The sequence below is a fragment of the Pristiophorus japonicus genome, chromosome 8 (genome assembly GCF_044704955.1).
Source record: "Pristiophorus japonicus isolate sPriJap1 chromosome 8, sPriJap1.hap1, whole genome shotgun sequence".
Taxonomy (NCBI): domain Eukaryota; kingdom Metazoa; phylum Chordata; class Chondrichthyes; family Pristiophoridae; genus Pristiophorus; species Pristiophorus japonicus.
Window position 1 is genome coordinate 219,943,080 of NC_091984.1, and position 26,452 is coordinate 219,969,531.

Genomic DNA, 26,452 nt, shown 5'->3' on the forward strand with positions numbered 1-26,452 from the left:
AAAAATGTCATCTTCAGATGTCGAAAAATATGATTACTTTTAGCAGAGTAAGGTTTTGTTAAATGGTTTCCAATTAGGATTGACTGAGGGGTGAACCATTAATTGGCTACTCTTAAGATTTAAAAAATGGTCCTTTTCCATTACGTGTGTTCTACAGAATTCCAAGCAGAATATTTCTTCACAAACTAATTCTGTCTCATTGGGATCAGACTGTAAACTGGAAAAAAAACTATACTGGGTGGGATAAAGAATGAACAGCTTGGGTGGCAAGAGAAAGAAATACAGTAACTGTCTAGGCACATCGAGATCAAGTTATTTAATCAAGTTTCAGCACAGAGGAACAAGTAAAGTAGGAATTTGCCACCAATTTCTCCTCTCCTAAAGATGCTGAATTTTGCTTTGGTACAGTTTAATCAGTACTGCCTCACCATTCTTCATGGGCAAGAGTGCATACATGAGTATTGGCAGGGTATTGAAATGTGAAAGATAGCACAGCCACCAGATCCTGGCCCAACACATCTTGCCCCGACCTGATAAATGCAGATTTTCCAGTGGGGCTGCTGGATAGTGTCCAGAGCAGGAACCCAAGTTGATTTCGTCCCACCCACCACCACCAATCTCAGGGCACTGAGGCAAATTGTGGTCCCCAACTGAAATCAATTAAATTAGCACAGGGGGACGATGATTACAACTGGGATCTTCCTGGTATCCATGGCTCTTACCCTCTGACAAGGAGAGCTCAAATTGGAGTTACTTAAAATATTATCCCAACTTATTTGCTCCTCTGTGCTTAATTTCATTGTACAACTCTAGGACCCTTGGTGCGGTAAAAGGACAGATGGCAGCCTTCATTGTCGAACTCTGCAAATAGAAGTAATACAGTAGCCGCACAGCGCTCATCATCTTGCCAAACACAAATTCCACTATAGATTAATATCTTTCAATGCTGCACATGTCCGAGCTGAATACATTACATTCAGTACGACACACTTACCCAAGTAGTTTCCTCTTGCGAAGAATTGGGTTATTAACAGAGTTTAGAGGTTTAAGGCTCACTTTCAGATCCTGAATTCTCATACTGGCCAGCTGTTCTGCATGGGCCTGCTGGATCCCAGCAACCATTGCCTGCGATACACAGATTCACCATCAGTACAGGCTGTGCTACAAGGCAACAAATCACCAGCAGAGGGACTATCCCACCCTGCAAACACATACAGCAGCAACCATGGCGGCAAGCACAGAGAGCTTCGGCTAATCTAGGGCTGAAGCATCTCAGGCTCCGTATGAAGCTCAGTCTATACTTCAACAAGGAATAACAAAGATCTTCTCTGAATCAATTTCTTTGATATAGAACTTCACAAACACACAAGAAAAGTCTGAAAATTGCCAAGCTAATGCATTATTCTAAATCCTTAGGATTTAATCAATTCTTAAAAAGAAGTGTTTCACAAGGTCAGGAGTTGCCATTTGAACCAGCTTAGTTTTAATGCTGCAAGAAAAATACTAACCCTTGCACAGTACATCATAAGGAAAGTAATTCTATAGACAGCAGGAGTCACTGTAATTACGTAAAAAGGTGCTGGCCACTTGTGACCAAGTCAGCAATAGTTACAGAGGATTCACCTTATCCATCATCATTTGGGAAGATGGGAGGATGTTATCTAAAGCCTCTGTGGAGTTCAGCCAGGGATGATCCAGCACCCCTTCAATATTGAGTCGCTCCTCCGGCTTTACCTTCAGCAATCTGCGGAAGAGAACAATATACTCAAACTGGAGTTTGGAAAAGAAAGAAGCCCACATACTATTTCTATCTGTTAACGGAGAAAGAACTCCTACATACAATCAGGTTGCTAATTCCAACCAGAAAACATCTGAGCACCAAGAGTGTGGTATCCACTTAGACTGCATTTTTATTCACCCCACAACAAAACGGTTTGCTGAATGCAAGGCCCACCAATATCTCGTCTTGATGGCCAGTTGATACAAATCTTATGAATTTTTCCACAATGTTCCCACAGCAGCTTCTCAACTCACTTTCTCACAATGTCCTTTGCCATCTCAGATATCTGACTCCACTCTTCCTCTGGGAATTCAAAACTTCCCGTCATGATCTTTTTTCGCATGTCCTTCGGGATTGTCCGGCTGTGGTGCTTGGAATAAAACGGTGGATATCCACATAGCATGACGTAAATAATTACACCCAGCGACCACAGGTCACAGCTCTGGGATAATAAACAACAACAAAAAATCAAAATAAGATTTGGTATATATAAAAAGATACAGTTTATTAAATAGAAATGGGATGATATCTTTGGGATTTACTTTGTGAATTTACTTTGTGAATTTGCCAGGCAAAACATCTCCCTCCCCCGGCACCACTTGCAGAGGAGAAGGTGGGTAGCCTGCTTCCAGATCTTACTCAATGTTACGCAAGATGATAAGAAATAGGAGGAGTAGGCCACCTGGCCCCTCGAGCCTGCTCCGCCATTTAATGAGATCATGGCTGATCTAATCATGGACTCAGCTCCACTTCCCTGCCCGCTCCCCATAACCCCTTATCGCTCAAAAATCTGTCTATCTCTGCCTTAAATATATTCAATGATCCAGCCTCCACTGCTCTCTGGGGCATAGATTTACAACCCTCAAAGAAGAAATTCCTCCTCATCTCCGTTTTAAATGGGCGGCCCCTTATTCCGAGACTATGTCCCCTAGTGTTAGTTTCCCCGATGAGTGGAAATATCCTCTCTGCATCCACCTTGTCAAGCCCCCTTCATTATTTCATAAATTTCAATAAGATTACTTCCAATGTGTATAGGCCCAATCTACTCAACCTATCTTCATAAGTCAACCCCCTCATCTCCAGAATCAACCTAGTGAACCTTCTCTGAATAGCCTCCAATTATATCCTTCCTTAAATACGGAGACCAAAACTGTACGCAGTACTCGAGGTGTGGCCTCGCCAATACCCTGTACAGTTGTAGCATGAATTCTCTGCTTTTATACTCTATCCCCCCTTGCAATAAAGGCCAACATTCCATTTGCCTTCCTGATTACTTGCTGTACCTGCGTACTAACTTTTGTGTTTCATGCACAAGGGCCCCCAGGTTCCTCTGTACTGCAGCACTTTGCAGTTTTTCTCCATTTAAATTATAATTTGCTTTTCTATTTTTTTCTGCAAAAAGTAGATAACCTCACATTTTCCCACATTATACTCCATCTGCCAAATATTTGCCCACTCACTTAGCCTATCTGTATCCCTTTACAGATTGTGTGTGTCCTCCTCAAAATTTGCTTTCCCACCCATCTTTGTATCATCAGTAAACTTGGCTACATTACACTCGGTCCCTTCATCCAAGTCATTAATATAGATTGTAAATAGTTGAGGCCCCAGCACCGATCACTGCGGCACTCCACTAGTTACTGTTTGTCAACCAGAAAATGACCCATTTATCCCGACTCTCTCTTTTTGTTAGTGAGCCAATCCTCTATCCATGCTAATATATTACCCCCAGCTCCGTGCAGTAACCTTTTATGTGGCACCTTATCGAATGCCTTCTGGAAATCCAAATACACCACATCCACTGGTTCCTCCTTATCCACCCCTGCTCATTACATCCTCAAAGAACTCCAGCAAATTTGACAAACATGATTTCTCTTTCATAAAACCATGATTGAATTATGTTTTTCCAAATGTCCCACTACTGCTTCCTTAATAATGGACCCCAGCATTTTCCCAATGACAGATGTTAGGCTAACTGGTCTATAGTTTCCTGCTTTTTGTCTGCCTCCTTTTTTAAACGAGGTGCTGACTGGAATATGAAGAATGTGGCCCAGAGAGGTTTTCCCTACTTCTCTGAAGAGAAAGTTCCTCATTTTCAGCACCATCTACAGCCCCTTGTTCAAGATTGGGAAATCAAGCTGAGGGAGGTTCATGGAAGCTACTCGGTTTCCACCATCTTTGGTCATCATGCTGTGTCACTAGACTACTTTTAGAGTGTCACCGGTACCCGTCAGATATATCGTTGATGTGATCACCACATACTACAAATGAGGCTGCAGTTTGACTTTTTATAGGGAGCACGTAAAAACAATGGGGCTTCAAAGATTCAAACCTTTGCTACACCAAAGTGTTGAGTGGCTCTGAAATTAGGGAGTGAAGAGACAGAATACAGGAAGAAAGAAATACAGGGGACACAAGAAAGCTCAGAGACACAGGCAACTTATGTCTAACTTCAAATCCAATTAGAACAAGCAAAGATTCAAAGCTTTGCTGTGGCTCATAACCATTCTGCACAGCTGCAGTAAAAGCACCACCTGGATTCTTGAGACTAGAAACGATAAAAGCAACAGAACTTGCATTTATATAGCGCCTTTCGCAACATCAGAACTTTACAGCCAATTAAGTACTTTTTGGAGTGTAGTCACTATTGCAATGTAGGGAATGCGGCAGGCAATTTGCGCACAGCAAGCTCCCAAAACAGCAATGTGATAATGTCCAGATCACTATTTTTTGTGATTTTGGTTGAGTGTTACACGTTGGCCAGAACACTGGGGAGACCACCCCTGCTGTTCTTCGAATAGTGCCATGGGATCTTTTACATCCGCCTGAGGGAGTATTGGTTTAATGTCTCATCCGACAGTGCAGCACTCTCAGTACAGCATTGAAGTGTCAGCCTTGATTTTGTGCTCAAGTCTCTGGAGTGGGATTTGAACACACAACCTTCAGACTTAGAGACGAGAGTGCTACCCACTGAGCCACGGCTGACAACAAATGAGAAGGGAACAATAGTTCCTCAAATTTTGCATATTATAATGGCAGATTCCTGCAAAAAAGTCACAAAACTGCCACATACCAAGCCAGCTCTATATTCAGTTAAAAAATATAAAGAGTCAAAAGAAGGATCACCTTCACGTAAATTGGAACACAAAAATAATGGCATTACTACTTTAATCCAGGTACCTCCGCAATTGTGTCATTTTAATTGCGTATATTAATTGGGGACCCTTGCATCACTGGGGTCAATAACTTTTTCAAGGCAATTTCCCAACGTCATTGGCATTTACTGTTTAATGAAAATAAAATGAAAGGAAATTTGAGGGAAACTCCAATAATAGCTCATATGGGTGCCACTCCAATGTACCTCCCATTATATAGCACCTCCTCCTAACAACACTACGGGCCCAAGTTTCGAGCCGCGCCTAGAACGGCGCAGTCCCGACCTGCACGCCTGTTTTTCACGCCACAAAGTGCACCTAAAAAAAACTTCAAGATTCTCCACCTCCCTGCAGGTCCTCTGGCCCTCGGCGCGGCGCAGCAGGAGCTGTAGGGGGCGGAGCCAGGTCCCTGCGCTGAACACAGTGCCGGGACCTCTGCACATGCGTGCTACAGTGGGCACGCAAGTGCAGTAGCTCGAGGCACCCAAAACTGTGTGGGAGGGGCCCGAAGCACGCAACCTCTAGCCCTGGCCGAATGGCCTCACTGGGGCTGCGTGAATAAGGCTCCTCCCACGGCCAGCTCCTGCTTCCTCCCGACCCGACTCGACTCCCGCTTCCCGCCTCCAGACCCGACCCGACTCCTGCTCCCCCCGTCGCAAAGCCCGGGCGGGACTCTCAGCTCGTTGTTTGCGGTGGCGATGGGAAGTACTGCCAGGGAGAGGTGCACCGACATGCAGCCGCAGATTGCGTTAACGTCGGACTTTCAGCTCTCTCTCCCGACCCGTACGCCACGCCCAGAATAGCAAGAGGTCAAAGTTGTCAATGCAGCCCTGCCAGCAGCGGCAAGTATGAAAACCTGCAAAAAAGGTAAGTTAAAGTTTTTATTTTACTTTTTTTTCAGCGATTCGATGTGAAGTGTTTTGTAAATGTTTTTTGAATGTTTTTTGGAATTTTTCCCCCTTCCCAAGGCTTCTCTCGCAGCGCTGCCAGCCCCAGACTACATTTGGTGAAACTCGTGTTTTTGCACCGCGAATCCTCGTGCAACGCCACCCTTACCGATGCACCCGACAAACATAAAACCTGAAAGTTCAGCCTAAAAACGGTAGCGCAGCGAAAATGGTAAACTTCACATATCGCTACCGTTTTCGCAGAAAATCCGGCCCATTAATGATTTGTTTAAAATTAGTCAGGGACCTGGTTTGTAAAAGAACATTGTATATGTTTACAGATTGGGAAGAGACTTGTAGTTGACCTCGGTGATGGCATTGCTAACTACATCATGTGCTAAATATAACATGCTACGTTTCTGAATGACCCAAAAAGAATTCTTTAAGCTGCCAGACTTCTATTTTACATTACAGAACGCTGTAGGGAAGCTTTAGTAACATTATTTTCGTTTATATGCCTTTAAATTGGCCTCTAATTTGGTTTGATATATATTATGTTAAGTGTCCATGTCCTGAAGGCGACATTTCATAAATCCATGAAGAGCATCGCACATGTAATAGACTGAAGGACTGTAGAGATTAACTGATCACAAAAACGGTAGAAAAGATGCTTCTTACCAAACCATTTTTTAAATCATTTCCTCCTTTTTAAGTTAAAGAAAATGCCCGGAACTCTTTAGGACCACTCCCCATTCTACAGCAAGAGGCCAGGCAACCTACCACAAGGACCTTTCCAGAGACACAGTATAGACAGGTACTGGTAAGTAAGCCACATCTCAGGATGACTCACTTACCAATTTTTCCCTATCCCAATGATCACTTATTTTATGGGGAGGAGGGGTCGGGAAAGGAAGGACCTCTTTGCTGCTCAACGCCCTCTGCTAATGACCATGCCGAGATTACAAAATCGCTGTGGCATCATGGCTACAAACTAACTTCCTTCTCTATTTTGGGATTGGGAGGGGGGGAGAGAAAGAGGGTGAGAAGAGAAGGATGGCAGAATTAGTGTATCACTGTGCAACACTACATGAATTTAATTTGTGTCAGCCTCAATTTCACATCGTGTACTTTAGCACAGAGAAAAAGAATAATAAACTAAGATGAAGACTTCCTTATTACTATATTATGACTGTTGGCTCAGAACTGGTCCTGCCAGTAATATTTCATATAACCAGCTATACTTTAAAAAAAAAAATGGCATCCAAAGACAGTGCTAAATAATACTCTATATAAAGTGATTAAAAGGTTACCTTGTTGTATGTGTAGGGAGTGGGTGAGGTAGGTATTATTCCAGATTTCTCTTTCTGATGTCTCCTCTGAGCCTCCAGTACCTGAAACAGAAAGAAATGGATTACATGGAGAATTTGAGTCTCCATAATATAGTGCACCATGCAAGCTACCTCAATTTATCAAAATAAAAAGTAGGACACTGGTCCCTTTAACTGGTGAGTAAAGAATGAATGAGCCCAAAACTTAAAAGATGGAGGAAAAACCCTTAACATTTTATGAGATTGAGTGAGGAAGAAAAACAGATTAGAAAAGAAAATCTATATGAAAGTATTGTAACTGGCACATGCCTGCAGGACAAAGAAGAATCATCAAGAATATGGGAACATATCGGACACGTCTGTTGGACACAGTTCCGATTGGCTCAAACTTCCCACGAAGCAAACATTTGCTCACTTACTCCACTGCCTTGGAGCACATCGCACAAAATCCTTACCAAATCCTATCAGTTGCTTCCTCACGTACCCAGTATATGCTCAGATATATAAAAAAAATATCGAACAACTTCAAAACAATTACAAAATTCATGAATGTATCAATAAACTTATCTGTAAATTTAGCATAGAATAATTACGTATTCTAATTCCCTATAACCACTTCATATGCCCCCTTTTCTCTGGAACCTTGGTCTTCAGTTATCCGCCGTTAGCTACACCAACCATTCTTTACCTCAGCCTCCTTAGCAATACTTTTCAGAACCTCTGCACATGCACCACCTCATTGCCCCCACTGACCATAGTCTGACCCTCAGTTCCTGTCCATGAAGCACAAGTCAGTAACTAAGTAACACATGCAATCTAAGCATTCATGATCACATCAGAGTTGGATGACTGCTCTGCAATGGTTTGCACACCTCAAGAGCTCACCGAGCTGACTGATTCTTGGCCTTGGATCCATGGTTCTGGGGCAGATGCTGACTGTTTACTGGGTACTGCCTCAACAAGAATGGAATTACAATCATAGGCAACACACACACAGTTATGCTTTTCCTTCACAACAAAGTACCCAACGTAACTAGTCTCCCAATCACTTCCTTTGAAATCCTACCCTTTCGACAGCTTGCTAGTTTGTTACGAGACTTTCTTTACCACAGAATTTATCAATGACAGCTATCAAATCAAACCCCCTCTGTTATTCCTATTCCCTGAATAGGCAATTAGACAGATAGGCAACATGGTATAGAACGCAGACAGAACAATAACGTGAGTAAATATTTTCCTATTTTATATCTGCAACCCTCATCTTCACACACCTTCATAATAAGGCAATAAAACCTGACAGTTTATGTATCCTCTGACTCATGCCACAAGAAACCCAATAGTGGCAATTTAGAAACTTAAAAAAAAAATTCCCCAAGGACATAACACAACAGTGGGGAAAAAAAATTATTTTGCTCCTCTTAACTGTGCATTTCAAGTAGTTAATATTTAACAGTAACAACCAAAAAATTGTAAGTGGTTTTTATATTCGGCCAGAAAGGAGCGATTGGCACAGTGGGCAGAGTTGTCAGCTCTGGAGCCTGGGTGCCAAATTAGCCCAGACTGCTCGGATAAAAGCCTCTTCTCGCCGATGGCTATAAGAGACTAAAATGAAATAAATTTGGATGCCTTTTCAATCCTGTTTGCAGTAGGCACAAGTGCATAACAGAATTGCCCTGAAGCAATTATTAATTTGGCAGTTTTACTCAGAGAACACAAGGATGATTGGTGTAGGAAATGGAGCATTTGCTAATTTTAACACTGGCTGGCTGGGGTTGGTTGCAGAGTAAAGCACCCTTTTGCTCTACTATACGCTACTCTAAAAACACATAGGAATGCCGCTTTTGCTGCATCTCCCAACACTGATATTGCTGACCTGGATGAGCACAAAAAAATGGACTCCTCAAACAGGTTTTGCCAATGTTCTAGGTGTCTCACAATTACAACACTCACCCAACAGATGGTAATCAGCAAGAGCCCCAGAAATACTCACCTCTCAAATTACCTGCCATTATTAGGAGAGCTTTGGTGAATTCTCAGGTACACCACTAAATGGGCAGCACAAGAAAAAAAAAAAATCACAGACTTACCTGAGGTGCTACATAATATGGAGTGAACTGTGGAGTCATCAGATCCCCGTGATCGATCTTGGCAAATCCAAAGTCGCACAGTTTAACTGGTGCATCCTACAAGACAGAAGAGTCAGGTATCAAAAATAGGAATGGAAAAGATAATCAGTCAGCCTTGTCACAAGACCATAGAGGGCTTCAAAATGGGCGACCATGCGACCCACTATGTCTGCGCCGGCTCTTTGCGAGAGCAATCCAACATTCATTACCACAGCCCCGTACTCTCCCATAGCACTGATCATCAACATTTACCTTACCTCACACTAAATTGTATCTGCCCCGTCAGCCCATTTAGCTAACCTATATCCTTCTGAAGTCTCTTATACTGTCCTTATCGCTGTTTTGCCAAACCCACTACTTTCGTGTTATCAGCAAATTTCAATATCGCACTTGCTATACCCAAGCCGTATATGTTTTATACAGATATAAATTTTTATAAAAGCACAATTTTTATTTTAAAAAACTATAAAAGCTTCTTCAATCCAAACAACGGCCAATACGACAAACATTTTTCTACCTGCCCAATCTTAAAAACTATTTTTCTCTGCATCTTGACCTCTTTCTTTTTCTTAAAAAAAGATAATTACCTACAGTTAGTGAAGGCACTATACAATTTTGTGACCGTGTTTGTAGGGAAACAGACCGGCACACTGGGGTTGTTGGTACAGCTACACATACACTGGAAACAATGCACTATATAGGGTCATGATAATTTGGTGATGTTCTTGGCATGGCATTGGCCTTTGTTAGGTACAGGGAGGGGCTGATTGTAGCCACAAGCTAGCCTTCTTGGAGGGCTGGAGATTTCCTGCTACTTCCCAAGTTCCATACACAACCCCCTACTCTGAATACTATATGTCGAAGCTGCAGATCTTTCACTCATTTGTTGTGGAGTGGTTTCACTTCACCGTGGTGAGGGAATGCCTCCTCTTACAGCTAGCAGTAACAGTTGCACGAGCTTGCATGTTGTTGGGGGTGGTGCAGAGCAGGGAAGGGGCTGGAATGCTCAGTATTGTTGGGGTGTAAAGTGTGAATGCTCTGGTCTCACTACAGAAAAAGAAAAAATGGTTGAATCGTGGCAGGGGAGGGTGAAAACAAAGACCAGGTAAGAGGAGAGAAAGATAAATTAATTCTGCACAGAGAACAGAAAGATGGTTTTAAAGTACAGTGCAGCCAACAGCAGATAAAGGCCCTCTCTCATGTTGCCATTTGTTGCATTCCAGAGTATTAATAACCCAATCGTAGACCCATGCAGTACGAATTTGCTGTCCAACTGAGCCTGCTGTTCAGACAAGCTAAACTCACAAAGCTGATGTCACGTTTGTACAATGCTGACCTCCATATTTTGCATAGCAGCCTGGAAGACCCAAGGACACAGACATCAAACTACAAATTAAAAAAGGGAATGTAGCAAATGGATGTCAATCTCTATGGACAGAAATAATTAAAGCTCCCAAAGCCTGCATATAAGACATTGACACCACGAGACGAGCCTTACACAGGAACTGGAGTCCACAATGATGTCACTCACCTTGCATTCTTAGCCATGAACAAATACAACACAGCCACAGGTAACCAAAATAAAATCAGCACAAAGTGCTTGAGTGGAGGCATTAGAAACATCCAAAATAATTAATTGAAAACCAAGTAATGGAAGAAAAGTAACTTCACCATTGGTATCTTGTCTCTTTTTTCATGGGTAGGTGGGAGGGGGATTGAAGAACAAAAACATAATTCTGCTACCTGTTAACGCAAACCCTAAATTGGATCACATGTCACAAGTCTACTGGAGACATAGGAACATAGGAGCAGAAGCAGGACATTTAATCCCTCATGCCTGATCTGCCATTCAATGAGATCATGGCTGATCTGCAACCTAACTCCATATACCCGCCTTTTCCCCATATTGCTTAATACCTTTGGTTAACAGAAAGCTATCAATCTCAGATTTAAAATTAACAAATGATCTAGCATCAATTGCCATTTGCGGAAGAGAGTTCCAAAAGTCTACCACCCTTTGTGTGCAGAAGTGTTCCCTAATTTCACTCCTGAAAGATCTGGCTTAAATTTTTAGACTCTGCCCCCTCGTCCTAGACTCCCCAACCAGCGGAAATAGTTTCGCTCGGTCTGTTCCCCTTAATATCTTGGAAACTTCGATCAAATCATCCCATAACCGTCTATAACTGCCAGGGAATACAACCCTAGTTTGTGTAATCTCTCCTCGTTATTTAACCCTTGGGAGACCTTCACTATCCTGCCACCCCACCCCTTCCCTCCACAACCCACCCCACTCCCATAAGGATTTTGATCCATCACATTCTGCCCAATGCTTAGCATATATGTGTGTGTATGTAATATATATTAAAAAAAAATATATATATATATAATATATATATTTTTAAACACACAGCATGCACTTCCTATGCTCACAGGTAGGTCATGACACGCTGTTTCCATCATGCTTGGGTGCTGTGCCTAGTTATTAGGCTTAAATTTCCCATAAATTTACATTGTGCTTACCTTTCGGTCTTCCCAGAGTTGAGAGTCTCTGAGGTAGTGCCCCACACCTGAAAATGTAGCTTCCAGGCCTGATCCCTCTACCCACTCTCCAACTGCAAACCCAAATGTACCCCTGATTCACCAGTCTCTGACCTGGCCACATCCCACTCTGACCAGCACTTGCACCTCCCACTAAAAAAAGGAAAAGAGAGAAAAGAAAAGAAAGAAAATGAGAGAAGTGGGGAATTTAAAAAATGAACTAGCAGCACAGCAACCACAGAGACAGGCAAGACAGAGAGCGCGCATCTTACAGCTTGCATTTATATAGCGCCTTTAATGTAATAAATAGTCCCAAGGCGTATCACAAGAGCGTTATCATACAACATTTTACATCAAGCCACATAAGGAGATATTAGGACAGGTGACCATAAGCTTGGTCAAAGAGGTAGGTTTTAAGGAGTGTCTTAAAGAAGGAGGTGGAGAGGATTATGAAGGGAATTCCTGAGCTTAGGGCCTAGTCAGCTGAAGGTACAGCCACCAATGTTGGAGCAAAGGAAATCGGGATGTACAGGAGGACAGAATTGGAGGAACGCAGTGTTCTCGGAGGGTTGTAGAACTGGAGGAGGTTACAGAGATCGGGAGGAGAGAGGCCATGGAAGGATCTGAACAAAAGGATGAGAATTTTAAATTAGATGCGTTGCTGGACCGATAGTCAATATAGGTCAACGAACACGGGACTGATGGATGAAAAGGACTTGGTGCGAGTTATGGATGCATTACGAACATGAAAGTAGGGGGTCTTGGTGATGGAGAGGACATGGGGTTGGAAGCTCAGTATCAAATAGGTCGAGGTTGCGAACAGTTCGGTTAAAATTTAACAGGTGCAAAACCATAGGGGATACACTAGTAATACAGCAGCAAGCTAGGTGCATAAATGGCAAAAGTTTCAGAGAATGATTCTTATAATTAGGATGATTTAGACTTTCTACCTGTTGCACCGATGCAAAACAATCTGAAAAGTGCTGTGTGTTTCACATATATCTTGACTGCACTTTTCACACAGACATTAAGCTTTTTCAGCCCAAAACCAACAGTATGCCATCCTCCAATGCTGACAGCATGAGCGGGGGCTGAAAACAGTTGGCATGCATGGTTTCTACTCCCACTCTCAAAGCATACTGCTTCCACACTGTCTCTTGATCTTGTTAATTGACCTGTCAATCAAGCAAACCCAGGGGTCCCATCTGCAACCTGACCTGTAAGTGAATCCACAATTCACTTCCAAGAATGCACAGCAAATACATTTTCTAGCCTAAAAGGGACACACACGGCCTATATATATATATATATATATTTTTTAAAACATGGTGCAATGCTTCGTTATAAAACAGCACAACTTCTGGTTTATCATCAGCAGCACCACAGAAGGTATACTACTATATAATTATAGTTTAAAGAGTGTTAAATCATGAAGGTGGTTACCATGTAGTTAGGCTATTGCAGTTACCACTTACATGGTCAGCCTCTGATTCTGGTACTCACCAGAGAGTTGTCCTTGAAGAGGAGGTTTTCAGGTTTGAGGTCTCTGTGGGCAATGTTCAGGGAGTGACAGTGCTGTATAGCCAGAGCAATCTACACAAAAACACAACACAATACAGGCAGATATTAGTAAATACTCAATGACCAAGAGGGGAGAACCCAGTCATCCTGCAATTAGTTGTTAAGAGATTGAAAACACTGCCATTAACAATATGGAGCAAATGCACATGGGATTTATATCTGTGAAAACACAAAAAGATCTCCTCACTCCAAACTCACTTTACTGAAAAAGAGGGGAACTCTCTAAAATAATTAAAGCATTACTACCTCCTACACAGTAATGCTGGAATCAATGCTGAAATGCACATCTCAACTTTTTTTGCAAATGATTGATGTCATAAATCAGAAGGTTAATGTAGCTTATAAAAGTAACTGTACCATTTGAGATAGAAAAGAAAGATCTTCTGTTAGAATAATACTGGCATTTATATAGTGCCTTATGTCATGTCAAAATGTTTCCCCAGTGAGTCACATAATAAATTAATTTTGAAGTGCAGTGTAGGCAAACAGAGCAGCCATTCAACACTAGCAATGGAGGGGAACAAGTTAATCTGATCGGGGGGATATTGGGCAGGCTACCAAAGGAATTCTTCCAAGAGTGCTGTGGGACCTACTGGAAAAGCCAGGTAGGACCTTAGATTTATCGTCTCTTCTGAAGGATAGTACCTCTGATAATGCAGCACTCCCTCAATATCAGCCTAGATTATGAGTGCAAACCCTGATGTGGGGATTGAACCCGCAACCTTCTGATCCAGATGCAAGTGACCTTAACTGAAGGTATTAGACTCCTGATACAAACTCTTTTACAACTTTATACAAAATATACAATGCATGTTCTACTTTATATTTTTTTGTGTGATATCTAATATTTCTTCTGTTACTGATTTTATTCCTCAGTTGCCTGTATACATGAATAAAAATTAGATGAATGTTTTCAAAATTACATTCCTCAATGTGAACTAAGGGCCTATAAACAATTCAGGGATTTAGGTTAAATTTGAAACTTTTTATTGACCACAAATACAAAACAAAATTTCATGCCCATTTAAAATCATTGAGCATTAAGCAAGTGCTTTAAATGTAGCATTTTAAATAAATAATTATATTTTAATAAGACAAGTTAAACATTGACTAGTAGGATAGTATATCTAACGTGCCAATGCATTACTGGGGATTGTTGAGTTATTAGAGATACTGTCCTTTGGATGAAATGTTAAACAAAGTTCTCATCAACTTGTTTGGTTGTGCGGGTGCACTGTTGAAAGAGGAGCAGAGGGTTCTAGGTGTGCGTCCTAGTCAATTTTCTCCCCCTCAACCATTACCAAAGTTATATTAAATGGTCATTCATCTCATTGGTGCTTGTGGAAACTTGCACAAATGGTTGCCAGAATTATCTACATAAATAGTCACTGCATGTGAAGTGCTTGGCAAGTCTGAGAGATGCAAGAGCACACTACACATGATATACACTAAACTTGCACTGCACCAACTCCACCACACATGGGAGGTTCACGATTATCTGGGGTGCCATGAAGCTGAGGTGTAGGGCAGAATTTAGAGTACACTGCCACAGAGAGAAAAATCAGAGGGTGAATTGTGCTTGTGCATCTCTCAATGTGTTCAAAAATAATATCGGCATAAACCCCACCCCCACCCCTTTACAAGATAATAGGATGTTGATGGGGTGTGATGAAGTAAGGTGGGGCGAGGCTCATGTGGAGCATAAACACCAGCATAGACCTGTTGGGCCGAATGGTCTGTTCTATGCTGTAAAATTCTAAGTAACTGCAGTAGCCAGGCTAGAGAAAATGCCCTCACTTAATACATATACCTTGAGTTTGTCAAGTAAAAGATTTGTTTTCCTCCAGGGTTATATTCTCTGCCATTCATCTACTTCAGCTAATACAGCAATTATTAAATCACTGAATACTTTTTCTTTTCCAGTACAAGTTCACAAAATGTTCTTCCTCACCGTACAATCCTGTACCCTTCTCCATGTGAGACAGTCTAAGTGATTACTCATTCAGCAAATGCACTCTCATAACCAACAGGAAACATGATTCAATTGGAGAGGAAACTCAAATGTTGACCATGAGATATGCTCCATGTTTTGAGTAGCGTTGTATTTAGAATACCAAGCAAGAAATAGCAAAATACACATGGAGCTCAAAGCAAATGCCTCGGTTCAAATGCCTAGCTCCCAGACTGCTGACCTGCCCACTGATCCTTTACCCACAATTATTTTTAGCCTCCCCCCCCGCCCCGACGCCAAGCCTTGCCTGGATAAGTGTCCAAGCAATATGCTCCCAGCCCAGCCATCCACCGATGACAGACTGAAGGAAACACGAGTGACCAAAAAATGACATGTACTTGAACTGACCCCCACCCAAGATAAACACTGGGGGTGCATTTTAACACACAAAAGGGTTGGTCGGGGTCGGGTCAGATGTTAAAACTTTAAAAATCTGAAACCCGCCTACTTCCAGATTCAACAGAGGCGGGACAAGGGACAGGCTCCCAGTAAGCGGGTTGGCAATTTAAATATTTTAATGAGGCTGGTAGCCTCTGATTTAACCTGCTTTGCAGGTTTAACAGTGGCTAGCCGGGTTTCCCCCCCCCCGGCAGCTCAAGGGAGGCGAGGACAGCTTCATGGAGAAGGCACTGTTTGTGGGCCAGGAGGAGCAGGAGTGCTCCCCTCCATACAAAGACCCTGGGTCATGGAACGGATTTACCTGCACCCTGCTCCAGAGTCCCGCTGACAGGAAGCCAAGTCTGTCAATCAGGCTGACTTTTGGGCAGGGAACCTGTTGAGGACTTCCGGGTTTCTGGTCTGAATCTCTCGCTCCTTAACGCTGCCTAACAAGGCAGAGCCGTCAGCTTCTGGGTCTGCAGTCATTTCAGGATACCTTGACTTTAATACAGCTGGACTGTGCTTTACTGCCACCTTCACCCATATGGAAGAATCAAGCATTTCGCACCTGTTTAGTAACCTGGCTTGCCATTTTCTCTGTAAAGTGCTTGTGTTGGCTGATTCTGTGAAACAGCTCCCCACCTTCCATCATCTCCATCACAATTAGCAGCCGAGCCCTGAGGATTGTGAAAGGATAAGAATGTGAATTTAGTGGCAAGAGTGTATTTAAATAACATATTAAAAAAAACAACAAAAGTAGGAGACAGGAAAGGGGGAGAGAGTAAGGGTGAGAGAAAGTGAGAAAAAGAGAGAGAGAGAGAGAGAGAGAGAGAGAGAGAGAGAGAGAGAGAGAATGTGCAATTGAGAACACAAGAGAAAAGGCGGCAACTAAGCAATGTCAGCTGCAGAAACTGAACAATCTTTTATTTTTTTGCACTCAGTATAGCACGATGCATTCAAAAATCTGATATGGTACAATGTGGAGCTACCACATCTAGCAAGACTCTAAAATTCAATCTAATTTGTTGAGAATTATGGATAGCTCTGTGCTATGGTGACCACTAAGAACTATATTGAGGTTGCCTAAATTGCTTTTGAAGTAGGAATCTTGTGGGTGGCAGAGAGGGAGCAGATATCAAATCAGTCAGAAATGGTTTTGAACCAACGTCCACATCAGCATTCTTGCTTAATGTGCTCCATAATTCACAATGGAGTGTACTTCATTTCTTTAAAATATAACTACAATTCCTGCACGTAATGAAATACCCAAGTTTACTTCACCTTCCAATTTGTTACCGTGACCGAGACATACCTTGGACTGGACTCATGAGGGAACTGAACGCTATTAGCGTAAACTTCAATAATCTGAACAATGTTGTTGTGGCCCACACACATCAGATGGTGTCGAACCTGGGAATGAGACAAAGGAATAACTTTATTTGAAATACAAGATGTTAAATCATAATTTATATAAATAAAAATATAATTTTTCTTGCACAGTATTAAAAAAAAAATTCCGCTGGAGATCAATCATATAAACTCACAATTGTAAAGCAATTTGTACCACTTGCTGCCCAAACAAAATATTTAAAACTTTCAAGGGCTAGAAATTCGGCAATTAGCGCTATGACCGTTTTTTGGGCGATAATCGCGGCTTTTTTTATAAAAAGCGCTGGAATACCGCTATATCTGAACGCTGCAAAATTCGGCAAACGGTGACCAGTGATAGCGGCAATAACCGGCTTTGTACGACTGCATTTGTGCGCTGGAGCCGAATTCAGTGATCTGAAAAAACAGACCAACTGTGCATGTGCAATTTTTTTTTTGCCGATTTTGTTCTCCTGACTTTTTTCCTCCCGCGATTCTGATCATGTGTCAGGGTGCGCCTGCGCATGCGCAGTACACCCAGGTCTCAATCTGCCATTTTTCACAGACAAGAGAAGATGCAGCAGGGTGATTAAAGTAGGCAGAGGGCCAGGAAATTTAGTTCTGATGCCAATGAAGCACTGATCACAGCAATTGAAAGTAGATGGGGGAGTTTAATAAGAGGGGTCGAAGTAAACCCCCCCTCCACCCACCCCCAGCCGTTATAAGGAGATTTTAGACCGGAGTTGCTGAGGTTTTCTCATTTGATGACATTTGCAGGGACAGGTGGAATGACCATTGCAGGGTCGTGAGTGTAAGTAATTATTTGCCATGAATGATCGTTACACATTATTCAGACTGCTTTTTGACATAAGATGTTTCTGCACGTCGATGTCTTCATGAAGCACGTGCAACTACCAGGGCCATTAAACAGCCGGCTGTATTAAATGCACACAGTATGGTAGGAGTGCTTTGATGGCTATTTGTGTACGACAAGAGCAGAAGGGCACTCTGGTAACCATTCCTATTGTCATTTTTGCAGGAAAAGTTGTCCCACAATCGGCACAAGCAGCGACGCACAGGCGGTGATCCGCCCCAAACGCATCCATTAACAGACCTGGAGGAGATTGTGGCCGATTTAATTGGTGCCTCCGGGAGGTCAACTACCCATGCGTGTGCTGAGCCCATGTTCCGAACTGATGGCAAGTCCTGCAAAATCCCGGGGCTGGGTTGGGGCAATGTGATGGTGTCTTGTGGACTAGTGTTGGGGCAATGTGATAGTGTATCTCGACGACATAATGCAGTAGTGGTGGTGGTCCTTCAAATAAGCCTGCACTATGTGACCTTACTTATGTCACCCTGCCCCCTCCCCTGCTGCTCATCTGTTGTTTTTGATTTTGCAGATGTGGATTCTGAGGGGCCACATCCTCCTATGGAAGCCTCCACCTCAGCCCATCATGTGTGGGTCGAGGAGAAAGACGAGGACCGTGCCGAGGACCATTATCATGAAGCTGTTGCGGGGAGGGGGAAGTGGGGGGATGGGGCGATGCAGTCAGCACGTCTTTTAGCTGCGGCCACAAGTTCCTCGGAGGAAGCCACATTCACAGACTTCGCCCAATCTGAGGCAGCAGGTCCAAGTTGTGTGCAGCAACGCACCCCCAGCGTTGAACCTGTATGCTATCTCTTCGGAGGTTGAGTCAGCAAAGCCGTCCTGCTGAAAGACAGGCAGACGCATACCTGGGTATGGTGGGACTGTCAAGGGAGAGCGGCGAACTCAGTCGAGAGCTCCTCCAGCAACATTGCGGCACAATCTGCGGCCATGAGGGAAGGCATGTCGCAGATTGCAGCTGAGATGCGGGAGAACTCAGAGGCGGTCAATGCCCAACGGCAATTTATGGTCTTGATTGCAGTCCCCTGTGTCTACCACCCAGACTGACAGCACCTGTGAGTGGTGAGGCTGAGCAAGAGCCACATGAACTCAGCGACCTGCTGAGGGGAGTATTGCAGGCTGCCTCCAGAGTGGTCCAGGCATAGGTGGAAGCCTCCACCTCAGCCCATCATGTGTGGGTCGAGGAGAAAGACGAGGACCGTGCCGAGGACCGTCATCATGAAGTTGTTCCGGGGAGGGGGGAGTGGGGGGGATGGGGCGATGCAGTCAGCACGTCTTTTAGTTGCGGCCACAAGTTCCTCGGAGGAAGCCACATTCACAGGCTTCGTCCAATCTGCTTGAGCACACCAATTGTCTTTTCGCTGATGTTGCGTGTGGCTATATGGCTGTCATTATAGCGATGCTCGGCTTGTGTCCGAGGGTTCCGGATGGGGATCACGAGCCAGGTGGCGAGGCCGTAACCTTTATCCCCCAGAATCCAGCTCTGGCCTCGTGGCTGACAGGTATGAGACACTGCTCTCACGCAAGATGAAAGTATCATGGATGCTCCCTGGAAACCTGGCATTTACTGCCATGATGCGCTGAGTATGATCGCAAACAATCTGCATGTTCAGGGAGTGGAATCCGTTTTAGTTTCGGTAAACCTCTGGCTCCTCTAAAGGTGCTCGCAGGGCGATGTGCATACAGTCAATGGCAGCCTGAGCCTTGGGAAAGCCAGCAATTAGTGCAAATCCCACAGCTCTCTCATTCTGTGCCTCCTTGGTCATTGGGAACTTTATAAAGTCCATCCTGCGTGCATACAGTGCAATAGTCACCTGGCGAATGCAGCTATGTGTAGCGAACTGCAGCATACGTCCCCTGCTAATGCCTGAAAGGAACCTGAGACATAGAAGGCAATTGCCTTAGGCACCTTCACCTCGATGGGCAGTACAGTCCTGATGCTGCTGGTAGGCTGTGCATCTGCCTTTATGAGCTGGCATATCTCTGCGACCACCTCTTTTCAGAAGCGCAGCCTTCAAACGCACTGTGCCTCAGACAGCTGCAGGTATGAGGCCTGTTCCCTGTAAACTCATGGGGGCTAAGGCCTCCTGGGTGCGTCGTGGGTTCAAGCAGGTAAGACTTGATTTTTTTCAGGCGTGTTTTTGTGCGGGCGGTAAAAATGGCGGCATCGGCGAATTTTTTGCCCGTATCGATAGCTGAGCGTTGCACGCTGATTGAAATCATAAAAACTGTTTTAAAAAAAAACGGGCAGGCGATAATTTTTACCGCCGGCGCAAAACCGCTGCCGAATTTTACACCCGGGCGCTAAATTGTGCGCACTGTCTTTACCCCCCCCACCCCCCCAAAAAAAATCACTTTTCCATCCCGTCACGGTGATAAAACGGGTGCAAACCTGCCGAATTTCTAGCCCTAAATAAAGGCAGAAAATGCTGCTAACATTCAGCAGGTCTACCAGCATCACCGTACTGAAAGGATTTCCGTCCGAAACTTTAACTTGTCTTTTCTTTACAGATGCCAATAGCTTTTTTGTGTATTGGCAGTATTTTCCATCTCATTAAACCTCACTTTCTTACACATTAGCTGATATTTCTCATTGACCAAGTCAAAGTATCTGGTGAAAACAAAGGAATGTATCTGTCCAGTAGTTTGTAAGGAATTGCTGTGTTACAGATATTTGGAGTCTTTGCCAGGAATCTGAGAAATCACCAGAGGTAGTCCCTCAGGTTCGAGGATGACTTGCTTCCGCACTAAAAATGAGTACTCAGATGACCGATACTCATTTTAAACGGTGGAAGATGCCTGTGCGTGGATTTCTTTTAAGCCTGGGGTGGCCGTTGCACACCAGCCACCACACGGGCTTGACGGAGCAAGGTCTTGGTCCAGTGGCAAGGGGATCCAAGACAACTGGAGACCAGGCTCTGCTGCATGTGCCAATACACACACACACAAACTCAAACAAACTCCTACTGTCCTCCTTCCCACAGAATCTCTCTCTATGTGGAATTCATAGTACGCAATGTGAGCCTCGCCACCTCACAGCCTTGCTATTGGCCCGTGCTGCTGCTGAAAACCCCAAAGTGGTCCCTGCCCATTTCACTGGTGGAGCTGTGAGGATTGTATTCCTCATGTTCTACACTGGGTAATGGAGAACCAAATAACCAAACAGGAAATTATACTGACATTTGCAGAGACAGGAAAGATTTGCACTCTACTGAACTTTCCCCTTCTACTTTGCTCTATTTTGTTGTCTGGGAAAGGGAAGGAGAGAAGAGAATAGATAGGTTTCCGGTGATCTTTACTTAGCGCTGTTATCAACATTATGTACACAACAATACTATATTTAGAAGTACAGCCTGTTCTAAACTCTTGCTGATGATTATGTACTTTGCAAGCCCGAGAGAACAATGGAGTGCAAGAAAGTAGGAGATCTACTCAGCACTAATTGAGAACAGACTGGCTTCTACTGCACTAATGATCATTAACACTATAGAATACTGGCAGGGGGGGGGGGGGGGGGGGGGGGAGGAGAAGAGGTAATTTTTTGATGCGATTTCTTATACAGACAACAACTGGAAGGTTGTTATATAAGATCCAACATGTGATTATCGCTCTGCAGTGTGTGTTTTTTTTTAAGTGAATAGGTTTCTATTTACTTCCTCTATTTCAGATCAAGAAGGCGGCAAGCAATCTGTACACCGATTGCAGCTTTGACAAAGGTCCGCATTTAGTGGGGGAGGGAATAGGATGAACAGGCTGGGTGGGTCACTTTTCTCTTGAATAGAGAAGGCTGAGGGGTGACCTAATAGAGGTCTTGAAAGTTCTGAAAAGTTTTGATAGAGTAGATAGAGAGACAATGTTTCCACTTGAGGGGAAGAGCAAAACTAATGGCCATCAATATAAGATAGTCACCAAGAAATCCAATAGGGAATTCAGAAGAAACTTCTTTACCCGGAGAGTGGTGAGAATGTGATACTCGCTATCACAGGGAGTGGTTGAAACAAATAGTATCAATGCATTTAAGGGGAGCCTGGACAAGCATATGAGGGAGAAGTGAATAGAGGGTTATGCTGATAGAGGGAGTATGGTCCCTCCCTACTTTCTCCATCTCTGATGGAAACACTTGTCTTTTGGTTACTATCGCCCCATGACCGTATGTGCAAGGAGGTACACACCACATTAGAAAATGACTAGTACAAACACACATCCTAATATTTCATGGCATAGTGCATTGGTGGCCCAACACACAGAATCGCTGTTAATGTTTCAGGTTGAAGACCCTTTGTCAGAACTACCAGTTCGACCCGAAACGTTAACTCTGTTTCTCTCTCCACAGATGCTGCCTGACTCGCTGAGATTTCCAGCATTTTCTGTTTTTATTTCAGATTCCAGCATCTGCAGTATTTTGCTTTTGACAAAGAATCATTTGTTCTTGAGCCTAAATGAGACAATATAAAGCCACGTGAGTAGAAGAGAAAACAGAACAATTTTAAAGATAGCTTGATCTCCTTTCCTGAGGCAGACAGCAGTAAAGATGTTCTTCAGTTGTCAGTCCTGTAGTTATTGGCACAAACATAGAATCATGAATTCAAGTCAAACATTCCTTTAAGTTCTCTAAATCTAAACACTGGAGAGATTTCAGAGTTTTTAAAACTAATAAAAACAGCTGCAAAGTCGGCCTGTGACCTGCACATCAGCTTCTATGGTTCGTCATGTCCTAGCCTTGCTGCAATGAAACTCTCAGGCGAGAAGGAAGAGAATCCTACAAAGGCACCTCCCATTGGTCTAGCAGTGTGTCAATTGTAATATTTCACAATGCAGTTTTCACAACATGTTGAGTGGTTCCACAATTTGTCCAGTCTGCTTGTGGTCTGAATAATTTACCCCCCAACATAAATTGCAATTTATATTATTAAACATTTTTAAAACATCACACTCTTACCTCATTTCTTGCTTTTGGGCGATCGAGGAGAATTTTTAGTGCAAATCGTTCTCCGGTTGACTTTTTCATACATACTCTAAAATATATCAAATATTGAATATAAATGGAAGAATAAGGACAGACCACTCTATTACACTTTTTCTTGCCATGTTCATAGATAGCTCTATAAATCAAGAATCTTATTTTAAGATACATAATTCAATTAAATTGCAAAGTAAATAAGTATTTTTTCTAAAAAAAAAGCTGTAAAAATAACTCAATCTCTAATTGCTAATAATTGCACTGCAATCCCTCCCCATCTCATAAACCATCTCTTAACCCAGAGAACAAGCACCACCAGCCACCCAGGTCTATGCCAATCCTCCTGTGCACAGGCCAGCTGATGTCAACATGCATGGGATCTTCTAGGCCCACCCACCTGAACAGGCAAGCAGAACATCAGAGAGATGTCTCATTTGCTAGACAACACCTCTGACAATTACAGCACAGAAGGAGGCCATTTAAAAAACGATTTAAGAAATTGAGAGAGGCAAGGTCAACAGAAAGTAATAATTAGGTTTTTGAAAGTCTGCAGACTGCAGGAAGAAAACAAGACTGAAGGAGGCAAAAAGTCCCATAGTTTAGAGTTCCTGGGAAAGAATCGGTTAGAACAACAGAGATAGTGTGATGAGTTTGGATTTAAAAACAGTAGGATGTTGTGGGGGAGCAGATAAAGAGCACATAGGGCAGCAAAACTGCAGCTCAGGAAGTAGTAGTAAAGTTCAGAGGAGCAACAGACATAGGGGTCAAAATTCAGCTCCCCAATAAGTCCCGTTACCGCCAGTTTGTGGCGGCCATGCGGCGGAGTCGGGTGGCCGCCGATTTCTGGTCAAATGGCCGCCGCAAGCTAAATTCAGCTCGGGGTTTTCTCTAGCGGTTCCACTTCCGCCCCGCCACTGACCATCAGCCGTGCGGGCATCATCAATACGCACACCGCCGGGCTCCCCCCTCCCCCCCTCCCGTGAAATTTAGCAAGCAAAATCTTATTGCCATCGAGCAGTGCCCCCGACAGCGTTTTATGTTGGTGCACCTTGTATGCTCTCTCGCTCTGCCCTGGCTGTGTGGCGGCTATTAAAGCCGCGGCCGCCATTTTATTTTTTGGGACGGCCCCTCTTGGGTGCCAGGCCGCTGGCCCGGCCGAAACCCTCCCTGGTGGTCCAGTGCCAGATTCGTGGTGACGCAGACACGCAATGAGGTCACCACCGCTCCGCTGCTGAGTGACAGTGGCGGAGAATCCATCCCACCTCCACTTCCGCCCCTCACCAGCACTTACTGCCGCACTTCCACCCCCTTTATGACCAACTTCCTCGCCGATTGAAAAAAGTGAATTTCATGAAAAGACGGTCAAAACTCTTTTTTAAAAAAAAAGGTAGGAGTGCCAGCTTTCTGGCAGGACTAAATATCGGCCCCAGAGTAGCAATAAAAATTTAAAGTCAAGAAATTCAGTTAGGGCACAATTTTCCTTTCACTAGAACAATAACTGCAAGTACTGTACTACAGAATGGCCTTATATCCGAATACCTGTGGGGAACCTTTGCATCTATCTACCTCTAATGACAATGTGGCTGCCCTTCTGATCTTAGTTCCATCACTGGTGAGATTGCCAGTGTCGGCTGGGCAAACAATACATTTCTTTCTTCACTTTTGGCTTGGGTTGCTTGGGGCCTGAGGTTACATTTTCACTCTTTGTTTTGTAAACAGTGCTGAGATAACAATCTTGATCTAGAGGTCAGGCAACGCTCGACAAGTTTTTCCGAAACAAAATTTAGTATTGAAATTTTATTACAAAATAAGAGATGCAAATTTCATCACAAATTATAGCATTGCCTACCGCTTTAGCCAAGCTTTTGGTTAAGGCACTTACTATCTCCTTTGTCTCAATGACAATTTTTTGTCTGATTACTTTTCTGTGAATCACAATGGGATGTTTCATTATGTTAAAGGCACTATAAAGTATTTGTTGCTCTTCATCCCAAAGCATTCCTTTAACATTGGAACGATGATTGACAGTATAAGTTGATATCCCTACCCCTTCTACCCTCTCTGAACCATTGTTTGAGAACACACCCATTTTATGGTGCTCTGAACTCTGCCTGAACCTTCTACCTTTGGGGCCAGAGCCCTGTCAGGAAAATGAGATCAACAGAAGTATAAGCACATGCTTCAGAGCCTGAATGTTTAGCTTCATCATGCATGCAACTAAATGCACAGATTTCCAGGTCCACATTTTTTCAGTTATATCCACCTCTTGGTGTTCTTCCATCAATTGGAGCCACAGAAGTTATACATTCCAGGAACCTATCTGCCCTCCACTACATCAGAGTATTCATAAGCAAACAGTAGTGGTAGACACAAGGCAGAAAGGAGAAAAGGCTAGTCCACCTAACACCTCATTTTAGGTTCAACACACTTGCTCAGACTATTCATTTAGTGTGCTATACAGTGATCTATTCTGCAAGTGAACATTTGCTGCAATGGGGCCTGGGTAGATTAGCTGCTTGGAGCTGTGGCCTTGCACTTTAAAAAAAAAAACTATTTTCAATTCAGATTAGAACAATGAGACTTTCTCTCTCGCACCCCCAACAGCTGTAAGCTCCTACGTGCAACAGAACAGTCGTAATACGTGCTCAATAAAAGGGAGCACAGCTGCAGCACAAAGTCACCCAAAATACAGAACAAATTGAAGACTATTCAAAGGGGGCACTGTACCTACTTTAGAAAGATGAAGCATGGTTCAGCAGCTTTATTCCGTATGAAGCGGAGCCATAAATGCTAGAAAAGGGACCTCAAACTGTCTTCCCTAATTTGGATGAACAGATCATCAGACTCATCTGGAAGGCCAAAGCAGAGGAGTACCTGCCTTTGAGGTTCCCCTTACTCTAGCCCTGAACTTGCATCTTTCTCCAGTTTCTCTCCGATCTCCCTCTTGACCTCTCCGAGCTCACTTGGTCCATGAGACCCGCCTCAACCCTATTCCCACTAAACTGCTGACCACCCAACTTCCCTTGTTAGCAAACATTGTTAACAGTTCGCTCTCTTCACGTTCTGTCCCCCTCTCCTCAAAAAAAAAAACAACCCTCGCCACCTGTCCTTGCAAACTACCGCCTCATCTCCAACCTCCTTTTCCTCTGCAAAATCCTTGAACGTGTTGTCGCCTCCCAAATCCGTGCCCATCTTTCCCGCAACGCCATGTGTGAATCCCCCCAAGCTGGTTTCCGCCCCTGCCACAGTACCAAAACGGCTCTTCCAAGTCACAAATGACAACTTTTGTGACTGCGACAAAGGTAAACTATCCTTCCAGCCATGATCATATTGAATGGTGGTGCAGGTTTCGAAGGGTCTACTCCTGCACCTATTTTCTATGTTTCTATAGCTAATCATAGTCAGAAAATCACTTGCAATGGCTTCTCTTCCCACTCCCGCATCGTTACCTCGG

The 26,452-nt window shown here is 43.6% G+C and overlaps 1 protein-coding gene across 3 annotated transcripts in view; it reads right to left on the reverse strand.

Moving 5' to 3' along the window:
* Nucleotides 1-26,452, reverse strand: part of mapkapk5 (MAPK activated protein kinase 5) — an 81,564-nt gene that overhangs the window by 20,383 nt on the left and 34,729 nt on the right. For all 3 annotated transcript variants that reach the window (XM_070887942.1, XM_070887943.1, XM_070887941.1), the window contains exons 3-11: nt 22,978-23,053; nt 17,097-17,194; nt 16,353-16,461; nt 13,318-13,407; nt 9,238-9,333; nt 7,133-7,213; nt 2,035-2,222; nt 1,624-1,744; nt 995-1,125 (exon numbers count right to left, since the gene is read on the reverse strand). In XM_070887942.1, the coding sequence (XP_070744043.1) occupies nt 995-1,125; nt 1,624-1,744; nt 2,035-2,222; nt 7,133-7,213; nt 9,238-9,333; nt 13,318-13,407; nt 16,353-16,461; nt 17,097-17,194; nt 22,978-23,053 (990 nt within the window). The remainder of the gene's footprint in view (nt 1-994; nt 1,126-1,623; nt 1,745-2,034; nt 2,223-7,132; nt 7,214-9,237; nt 9,334-13,317; nt 13,408-16,352; nt 16,462-17,096; nt 17,195-22,977; nt 23,054-26,452) is intronic.